This window comes from Phaseolus vulgaris, chromosome 3, assembly GCF_000499845.2.
Source record: "Phaseolus vulgaris cultivar G19833 chromosome 3, P. vulgaris v2.0, whole genome shotgun sequence".
In the NCBI taxonomy this organism is placed as follows: Eukaryota; Viridiplantae; Streptophyta; class Magnoliopsida; order Fabales; family Fabaceae; genus Phaseolus; species Phaseolus vulgaris.
Window position 1 is genome coordinate 32,019,362 of NC_023757.2, and position 10,945 is coordinate 32,030,306.

General features: G+C 37.5%; 2 protein-coding genes across 2 annotated transcripts; one reads left to right on the forward strand and one right to left on the reverse strand.

Moving 5' to 3' along the window:
• Window positions 1-12: 12 nt before the first annotated feature.
• LOC137807145 (probable flavin-containing monooxygenase 1) lies at window positions 13-3,779 on the forward strand. The gene is made up of 4 exons (XM_068607622.1): window positions 13-260; window positions 2,307-2,485; window positions 2,580-2,929; window positions 3,122-3,779. Exons 1-4 carry the CDS (start codon window positions 128-130, stop codon window positions 3,462-3,464), a joined length of 1,005 nt encoding a protein of 334 aa, XP_068463723.1. The 5' UTR covers window positions 13-127; the 3' UTR covers window positions 3,465-3,779.
• On the reverse strand, window positions 3,774-6,018 carry LOC137807146 (peroxiredoxin Q, chloroplastic). Its single transcript, XM_068607623.1, has 4 exons — window positions 5,692-6,018; window positions 5,474-5,611; window positions 4,327-4,416; window positions 3,774-4,243 (listed from the first exon to the last, which is right to left on the reverse strand). Exons 1-4 carry the CDS (start codon window positions 5,884-5,886, stop codon window positions 4,025-4,027), a joined length of 642 nt encoding a protein of 213 aa, XP_068463724.1. The 5' UTR covers window positions 5,887-6,018; the 3' UTR covers window positions 3,774-4,024.
• Between the last annotated feature and the right edge of the window lie 4,927 nt (window positions 6,019-10,945).

Sequence of the window (10,945 nt, forward strand, 5' to 3'; positions counted from 1 at the left end):
TGTTTCCTTAATCCATTAGTGGTATGGGTTCGAGTTTGTGGTGGTGTGCATTGGGAAATATGGGGACACACCCAAGATTCCATCGTTTCCACAGAAGAAAGGGCCACAGATATTCAAGGGAAAGGTGATGCATTCGTTAGATTACTGTAAACTTGACCAGGAAGCTGCTACTGAACTTCTCAAAGGGAAAAAGGTGGTAGTGGTTGGTTTCAAAAAGTCAGCTCTTGATTTAGCCATGGAGTGTGCACAGGCAAACCAAGGTAATAATAATCCCATCTTTACTATATATATATATATATATATATATATATATATATATTTATATTCCCTTTGGAAAAAAAACTTCATTAAGTAATTTAATAAAAATAAAAAACAAAATTAATTTTTTATTAGTTATTAATTTATGTATCAGTTAAACTCTAGAACTTTACATTAAGTTTTTAAATATAATTTTTAATGCACACAAACTATTTAACTTATGTAAAAATTACATTTTTACATAAGTTAAATAGTTTGTTTATTTTTTTAAAGATATTTATGAAGAAACTTTCTCCAGTGAATTAACACTGCATCAATATGTAAAAATATGTGACTTTTAAGCCTAAATAAATAATCTAATTACAGTTATATTTGCAATAATAAGGGCTATATATAATTTATGAGTTTTATAAACAACAAATCATACTAGTTGGTAACTTATTGTTGTTAAATATCATATTCTAACCGTCAGAAACATTATCTGTTCTTTTATAATTTATCGCTTTAGCTATAGAGTAACTCAGTCAGAATAAAATTAATCCAAATAGTTGGTTTTTTTCATTTTGAAAACAAAAAATGCTGTTTAAACGTTTGGTAGAAGATGCACAAATAACATCTGTTGGATGCATGTGAAATATTTTTGTGAAGTAAAACTGAAAATTACTATGTTTTACGAGTTTTTTTTTATCAGCATGTTATGAGTTATTTATTGTTTAAATCTTTGTTCCCCTCAAATTATTATTAGTGGTTAAGAAATACATGTAATGAAAATGTCAATACCAAAAAATATTATGGTATTTGGTAACGTATTATGGTTCCTTTAAAAAGAAAAGAAAATGAACTGTTGACTAATCAATGTGAAAGCTGGCAATTATTTTGATGCATGCGTGTGCCTCGATTTTCTTTCAAATTTCTTCTGCTATTCTTCAAACCTTTTTTACAGTTTGGTTATGACAAAGGTGGCGTTCAATGCTCCAGACTGAACATGTTGCCTATTATTTATCATCTGTCGCCTGTGCTGTGGAAAATAACGACATTGTTTTTTTCTTGAACCTCATTTTCATGTTGGCACTATTACTTTTTGCTTTCCTTTCTGCTTTATTTTCTGTCACGATGTCATTTTCAGTTCTACTGCTTATAAAGCACCAACGGAGACAACACTAATTTTCCAAATGATTTTTTGGTTGTATATAATTTATATTATTGCTTTTCTTGAATGCTAAAGCAAGTAGGGGCTTTATTTTCCAAGTTGCTACTTGCATGTTTTTGATTGCACACTACTGTTCTTTTTGTTTTATGTATGAAACAAATATGTTTTGACTTGCATACTGTTCTTTTCATTTTATTTAATATAATATTTCATGTGAAGCTTTATATGAAACGAATTCATAGGTCATGAGTCATATAAAATAGAATTCCACAAATCAGTTTTGACTTTCACAAATGTTTGGAAATGGCTTTAAACGACGGGTTCCAACCTTCATCTTCACCCACAGACATGAAAGCAACGTGTGGGAGTCTTATATCATCATAAGAAAAGTCCATTAAAATTTCAACACCTCATGGCATCCACCAACTTCGATAAATAATGAAAAATCATTGACAAACACCTTCAAGCTATTTGACATGTAGATCTTACCATGCTATAGACAGAGAGGGATAAGTGTTAATTATTGTTTAGAAAAATCAAAGAAATTTCTTTTTTTCAAATATTTTGATTTGAATTTGGCTGTCTCAATGTTTTTCATCCTGTTACAGAGTAACAGGCAAACATAATTACAATAACACATCATTTACTTGTGTGGAATTTACTAATTTAATTTTTTATGTTCTTTTTGCTTATAATAACATATCATTATATTAGTTATTATTAATTAAGATAATCTCCATTATTTGTCAATTAAGAGTTGTGAGTAACCTGCATGGCCCAAGTAATGAAGATTAAAAGATATAGATAGCTAATTAATTACATGTCTTGTTTTACTTCTCTTTTTTTGTTTCTTAAATTTCAACATGCATAACAAAGTTGACGGTGTATTGTTCTGAAGGAGCTGAAGGACAAGCTTGCACCATGGTTGTAAGGACTTTGCATTGGACAGTTCCCCATTACTGGATTTGGGGATTGCCCTTTTTCATGTTCTTCTCAACAAGATCTTCTCAGTTTATCCACGAGAGACCCGATCAAGGCTTACTCAGGACTCTTTTTTGCCTCATGTTATCTCCACTGGTAAATTACATTAAAGTTTTTCACTATCCTGAATCACATATATGTTAATTATGGTTGTTACAAGCATAGCTAATGCTTTTTTGCTATGTTATAGAGGCGTGGAATTTCAAAGTTTATTGAGTCCTACCTTCTATGGAAACTTCCACTGGAGAAGTATGGATTAAAACCAGAACACCCATTTGTGGAGGATTATGCATCTTGTCAAATGGCCATCATGCCAGAAAATTTCTTCTCCGAGGCTGAAAAAGGAAAAATTGTCTTTAAGAAGGCATCAAAGTGGTGCTTCTGGAATGGAGGAATTGAATTTGAAGACAACACTAAGCTGAATGCTGATGTAGTGATTCTTGCAACTGGTTTTGATGGAAAGAAAAAACTCAAAACTATTTTACCAGAGCCTTTTTGTAGCTTGTTGGAGTACTCTTCTGGTATTATGCCTTTATATAGGTAAGAAGGACGCTTCAATTCATTGTGCTTGCTTCCATACAAAACTACATCAGAAGAATGTATTTCGTTTTTATAATTACAATTGTGATTTTGTAATTTTTAATAAATTTTACCTGATAATTGGTTGTGTTCAAAATTATGTTAAATATTCGTATGTGAGAACTAACAGATGATTCATGCTGATCATGATAGGGGAACTATCCATCCATTGATTCCAAACATGGCTTTTGTGGGTTTCGTTGAGAGTGTTTCAAATCTTCACTCGTCAGAGATACGTTCCATGTGGCTTTCTGGGCTGGTAGATGACAAATTCAAGCTCCCAAGTGTGGAGAGCATGCTTTCACAAACAGCCAAGGAGATAGAAGTGATGAAAAGGTCAACTAGGTTCTATAAGAGGCACTGCATTTCAACTTATAGCATCAACCATAGTGATGAAATTTGTAAAGATTTAGGGTGGAGTTCCTGGAGGAAAAAGAACTGGTTATCCGAAGTATTTGGCCCCTATAGCATTGAAGACTATGCCAAGGAAGATTGAATATATAAGCTTACTACCACTCTCTCAGTGACTGCATAAATACTAGTATAATAATAATAGTAATAATAATAAAAATAATTGCTGCACTGGTTTTAAGTTTGGTGGTACCTTAAAACCGAGGGCGAAAAATTTAAGGGTAAGTTGAGAGCCAAATGTCGTTTAGATAGTTGAGAGTCATGTTCCATGGATGTAGTCAAAACTCCTTCAATGTTACAACAACTTTGATCAAATAAATCATATGTATTGCTGAAGGGAACCTTGTTTCAAATAGCAAATTCAAATCATATAGAAATTATAGTGGATGGTCACTTTGTCAATTGAAGCTAAACATAACATCACCATGTGCAAAAGATACATATATAATAATCTCACTGTATTTTTGGCAAATGAAGGAGGCATTATTTCCATCCGGAGAGGTTATAAATTTTTTGTCTCTACATGTCATGACCTCCAAGGAATGTGTCAAAGGCTCCAAAGTCAGCTACATAATTACAGTGCTTACAAACTTAAAATTCACTGAATGAGGCCCGCGGGAATAGAAAACAAAAGAATGAAAAGGCTCAAAGGCTCTGAAGTATTTTCAGGGTCTCATCAATATGCTTTTCTGGTTGGAATTGATTGTTGTAGACAAGCTGGACCACCCCTTTTTTGTCAATCACATAAGTCTCTCTTCCAGGCAATGAACCAAAGAAATCACCTGGCACTCCCCATTCCTTCCTCACCTTGTTGCCCTCATCACTCAACAATGTAAATGGAAGTTTGTATTTGCTGGCAAATGCCTACATTCCGTCAAATGCAATCAGTTAAAAAAAGATAACACTGTTAATTACAAAAGTGAAACACTGAGACCTTTGACTTTTACCTTGTGAGAGGATGCATCATCACCACTTATCCCAACCACCACCGCTCCTGCTTTCTTGAACTTCTCATACGAATCCCTGAAAGCACAAGCCTGCAATACAAAATAAATTACTCCCTCCAATCCGTATTATAAGACTATGTCAGAAGAAATTGTTGGTCATTTTTATGAGACATTTTATAATTGCTATACAACTTTAGATTTGATTGTATGTTCTTGCATACATTGTACCACCACCAGGACAGTATAATCCAATTGCAGGCCTTTACCCTGTTGGAATTATACCATAATCCTTCATGCTCCATAGACAACCTGCTCAGGACTCCCCTTAGAGGTTTTGGACCCAATCTGACTGCTTAAGCTAATGTGCTGTGACTAAAACCCAATAACTATATACATCAAGAACCTTCTAGCAAAAGATGAACCACAATAGGGATACAGAGATAACCAAATCAAGAATAGTACAGATAAACCTAACAGGGTGTGAAGTATTCTCTAACTTTTATTACCCTCCATTTGTATCATGCATATACAACACCAGAGTTCTATCGAGATTCTTCTTGAACAATACTTCGAAAGGCCACAGCAGAAACACAACCAACAGTTATAATAATTTACTTATCATTTTTACAACGGTAATAAAGTTATAAAAATTTAGTTATATACATTAATGCAATAGTGTAGTAGTGCAAAAAATATTAGCATATATTAATTGATCGGCGCTCAGCCTACAATTACATAAATCGTTGTTTCGGATGCACTACTTCTTCTACTTCAATTCTAATTACACTCAAACCCTGTTATACCCTGATGATTTCATTTTATATATATATAAAAAGATTCAACTCTAAATTACCAATAATCAAAGTTGTCATACCAGTTCTTCATATACAGTAAAGTTGTTGTCAACATTCATGATTTCAAGAGTCATACCTAACCTTGGAATCAAATTTATAAAACAAGACTTCTTTAAACAAAGTTGTTCTGGTGAATCATTGATGTAATTTTAAAAAAAAATATGCTGATTTCAGTAATATCCAAATGAAATATGCACTAGTTCGATAAATTTTACTACACTAATCACCAAAAATCTTTAAAAACTTGGCATCTCCACTTTGAATTATTCCTAGAAGACATTGTGTGTATTTACCTGTTTGGTACAGCCAGGAGTCTCATCAGCAGGGTAGAAATACACAACTACTGGCTTTCCCTTGAAGCTGGAGAGGGTCACATTCTTCCCATTCTGATCTTTCAGTGTGAAATTCGGTGGGCTTGAACCTTTACTCACCTATCAAGGAACATACAACACAAAACAACTATTAAGTTAAGTTACCAACATGCAAAAAGCTGATGAAGAGTGAAATGTACCTTGGCGAAAATGGAGGTTCTGAGGAAAGAATAAGAGGGGATTGAGGAAGAGGGAGAATGAGACAACTTGAGACCGAAAAATTGAGAATTTGATGGCGTGGAAGAGAGTGAGAGATTTTGGGAAGATGGGTAGTTGGGGGAGTGAGAGCGAAGCAAGGTGGGAAGATAGTGGTTAGGGAGAGTGAGGGAAGCCATTGGTGAGGAGCAGGGTGAAGAAGGAAATGGTGAGTGAAGATGTTGCGTTTGGCCTTAGGATAGAGAGAGAAGAGAGAGATAAGGAAAAGCGTTAATGGCTGGTGAATGGTGATGATAGAAGATTGGCTTTGTGTAACAGTCAATATCACTACTAAGGACATTAAAGCTTACTAGCTTTGATTTATGGAAATTAATCTTCAGCCCTGAGGCTATCTCAAAACCCCTTAGAATAGCCTTCAAAGTCACCACATTGGTAAACGAGTTTTGACAGAGGAACAAGGTATCGTCTGCATACTGTAGGAGGCACACATCAACCTCTTTTCTTCCGATCTTAAGACCATGCAACATGTTTGTCTTCACAGCCTGCCTTACTAACCCAGCCAAGCCTTCAGCTACAACAAGAAAAAGGAATGGTGCCAAGGGATCACCCTGCCTAAGCCCTCTAGAGGGTTTAAATTCCTCCGTAGGACTCCCATTAACAAGAACTGATATAGAAGCACTTTCCAAGCACCCTCAGATCCACATGATCCATCTGTGATGAAACCCCATCCTTTGTAGCATGTCATATAGGAACTCCCATCTGACAGAGTCGTATGCTTTTTCGAAATCTACCTTTAGACACAACCCACTTCTCCCTCTTCTCCTTATGTCTTCAACTACCTCATTAGCCATTAACACACTGTCAAGGATTCCTCTATCCTTCAGGAACGTTGATTGGCTTTCATCCACAACAGAGGGTAGGACTTTCTTTAGCCTTTCCGCCAGCAGCTTAGCAATAATTTTGTATACCGCACCTACTAACGATATAGGTCTGTATTGTTCGAGCCTGGAAGGGTCCCTGACCTTGGGTACCAAAGCAACAAAAGAGGCATTACATCCTTTTGGGATAGTCCCATTTTCATAGAACTGCTCCACCGCTTCTACAATCTCCACTTTTAAGACTTCCCAGCACTTCTTCAGGAAATTAAAATTGAAACCATCTAGTCCTAGACTCTTTGCGCCTTCACATTGCCATACGACATCTCTAATTTCCTTCTCAGTAAACCCAGCTATAAGACCTTGGTTCTCCTCACCACTAAGGGTTTTAAAATCAACTGCATCCAGTCTTACAACCAAATCCTTCGTTGCTGTAAATCTCTTCTCAAAAAGCAACTTCGCTTCTCTTCGCACCGTACTAGGTTCCTCACACCACTGGTCTCCAATCTCCACACCCTTCACTGCATTTCTTAGACTCCTCCATCTAAGGGTCGAATGGTAGAACTTTGTGCAAGAGTCCCCATTCTTGAGCCAGCTTGCTCTCGCTTTTTGGCACGTAAGTGAGTCAAACTTTCTATCAACTTCCTTGAGACGGCTTAACAACTCACACCTTTTAAACCTGGCTTCTTCCGTCATAATCCCACTACAATCTTGACAGTTGATGTCCTCAATCTCTTGCAGAATCCTCTTCTTACTTGTATTCAAGTTCCCGAACACCTCCTTGTTCCATAGTTTTAGATCCCTTTTCAAACACTTCAACTTTTCTTTAATCTTTATAAACCCGCTCCCCCTACTTAGATAGGAGTTCCACTTCGTCTCCACCATCTCGCCAAAACCTTTTTCTGACAACCACGCATCGATTGTTCGGAAGGGTTTAGGTCCCCAATCTCTTACCACTGATTTCACCACTATGGCACAATGATCAGAGACTTCCCTTTGTTGTACGTACTGTTTGCACATAGGCCACTTTTCCATCCATTCCTCCGTAACCAACACCCTATCTATTCTGCTCTTTGCCAACCCATTAGAGTTGAACCAAGTATATTTTTTCCCCACAATAGGAGTGTCCAGCAACAGATTATCATTAATAAAGTTATTAAAACCTCTAATCTCACTTGTATAATCCGCTCTATTCGTACTACCTCTCCTTTCATCACGACTTCTGATCACATTAAAATCACCACAGAAACACCATAACACCTCATGTGAGCTAGACTTAATATTCGATAGCTCCATCCACAGGGTCTTCTTATTTCTCAAGTTACAGGCAGCATAGACATTAACCACAACACATCTCAGGTTATCTTTAACGAGCCTGCCATATACCGCAATGTACCCGTTTCCCATACGATGAGTTTCATATATAAAGGCTTCTTGATGCCACATAGATAACATTCCTCCCCCTCCATTCTCCCCTTCATAGTGTAACCAACCCACTTTATTATCCCCTCACAAAGAGTAACATTTAGCATCAGATATAGACTTCACTTTTGTTTCTTGCAAACACACAAAGTCAACTCCCTCACACGATATAATATGTCTCAGGTACCTAGACTTAGTACCTCCCCCCACTCCTCTTATATTGAAGGTCACAATAATCATAAGACACTATTCTCATTCCCTTCTTTATGCCCAGGCATCATCTCCGAATCTCGTACTTCCATACCATCATAAACATTAATGACCTCCTGTTCGTCTTCTCGACACCCCAACCCAATTTTCTTTCCAATTGCCCACAGCTCCGGTGATTCCACTATGTTACTACGGGCTACCATGAGAGAATTGCAGTTCCTAATATCTCTATCCGAAATTGAGGCTATAGATAACCCAACTCTATTACAAGGATAGGTACTCGCCTGGGAGCGTCTTTCACTGATTCTTGCCGATTGCCTCGGGTATGATCGTGATTCCCCCACACCACCAGGTTCTCTTTTCTTACTCAGCCGTTGCGGTGAGTTTGGCTTGCAGTGCTAAACTTCTCTCTCCATCCCAGAAAGTGGCTCTGATGGTGCTCTCGCCGTTACTCTTCGAGACCCATCTTGTTCCTCCATGCTTTCCTCCTTCTTAGAGCAAGACCCATTGTCCTGCACACGACTTATTTCTATTGGTTCGTGTATGAGGGCCCAACGTTTTACTTCACCGTGGGCCGCCCCTGGGTCCCCTAACAGGCCTACACGATCCACCAAGCTAGTTAGTGTAGCATCCTTTAAACCACACTCCCCTTTATCTACTTTCTTTCCATCAACGTCATCTCCCGCTTCCGACTGGGCTAAGTGTGCGTCCCAGCCCCCTACGAAATGGGCCTCTTTCTTCCTTTCAAGGTTCGTTGGCCCACATGTACCTAGTGAACAATTTCCACATTCCAGCTCTATCACCAATTTTGCCAACTCAGCTTGTATTGGTTTGCCGTACCCAACTACCCCACAGTCCTCATCAGAGAAAGATATCAAATCAACATCAGCACATCCTTTCTGCCCATTTCATTAAGGTTTTCCCCCCTTTCCACTGACAACCTCTTATATTTGAAGGGGAGCCCACAAATAGCCGTTTTGTCTCATTCGGATACTGTTCATCATCTTCTTCCATCGCCTTTTTTCCTTCCCGTTCGCACTTTGACAGATGCTCCTCGCCCCTCCATAACCTATTTTCATCCTCACCGCTCATCCCCATGAAAATTGTTTCTTCTATGTAGGTTTTTGAGGACGATACACTCTCCGACGACACAGATGACGAAGTTACATTCTTACCACTGTCACCAACCCAACCTGGAGTCTCCTCTTCAATGAGGATATTGCACAACTGATTGTTGATCCTCACACATTCTGCCATCCTAGCCCTCTCACACTTCAGGATCCGGACTTGTAATCTCGCAAATTCCAGATTCTCCCAAGACTTCGTATAACTGTCAATGCCTACCAGCATAGCCGACGGAGCTAGAGTTCCAATCAACTTGGTAAAGCACTCTTCATTCCACAGAGGGAGCGGTAGTCCGTAACACCTCACCCAAACTGATTTATGACTTGGGCCACTGGAGGCTGACCAAGGCTTAAAGCTTTCAAACATAGAGTCAACCCACTCATTATTGACCTTTATGAAATTCTCCATTTTCTCCCCTTCTCTTGGTGTTAGTAGAATAAAATTGTCCCCTAGAGCTCTTACACGCAACGTGCTCATGCCCCCTGACTCCAACTCCTCCACCAGCTGATCAACGTTCTTACCACCCCTAAGTTTCCCCACCGCACTCTCAGTCATCCACGATAATACACATTGTTGTGTTTTAAAGCTTACCCCCTTCCATTGATCTGTATTTGTACCAGTAGCAACTTCTGCATAAAACCTATTTCCTTTCTTCTCCACCCATATGTCCTTCCTTCTCTGTTCTCCCCCTGCCACCGTGATTTTCTTAAGGTCAGGGCTATCTTCGTTCCGCCGCGCCCTTAAAGGGGTCGTTCGAAGCCCCCCCTCTAACCTACTTTGTTCCTCCATCTTCCTCTGATACTTTGGGATGTGCACAAAGAGCTTCTTATTCCCTACATATAACTGGTCCAACTCTCTTTCCAAACGTCCCGCATCTCTCACTCCGAAGAACCGCACAAAACTGAATCTCCTTCCCCATTTATTTAATCTTCGGGAGATGAAGACATCCTTCACGCGAGCCCATTTTTGGAACACCTTGAACATTTCTACCTCTCCAACTCCGGTAGGGAAGTTCGAAAAGAAAAAAGATGTAACCCGTTCGTCTTCATGCCGACCCAATCGGCCTCTGCGTTGCCCTCTTTCCCTCATCTCCATCTTAGAGTTCTTTATTAATATGTATAGATCACCTATATAGTCTCCCTATATTTTTTTGTATTTCCTTTCTTTTTTCTTTTAATAATATTTTTTTATGTGCTAATAGATGATAGTTGTTACTTGAGATGTTAGCCTAGTTGAAATGTCAAGTTTCATAGTAATACCTAACATGAGAGCTTTTAAAAAATATATTTTTTAATTTTATATAATAAAAAATATATAAAATTAAGTACACAGTTAATTTTTTTTATAATTTAAATTTTATCCTTTAAATTAAATAATTTCATAAAGATATTTTATTCCATTGTATTCACTTGTAATGTCACTCCTTGTATTCACTTATAATGTCATTCCTTCCCCAAAAGACAATCATTAAAGAAATCTAATTTTAAAAACAAAAATAGTTAATTATTATATTAGATACAATTTTGTGACTAAAAAATTATTAATTATAATTTTTTTCTATTATTAATAAAATTAATAAAATAAATTTTAAATTGGTATTTAATTA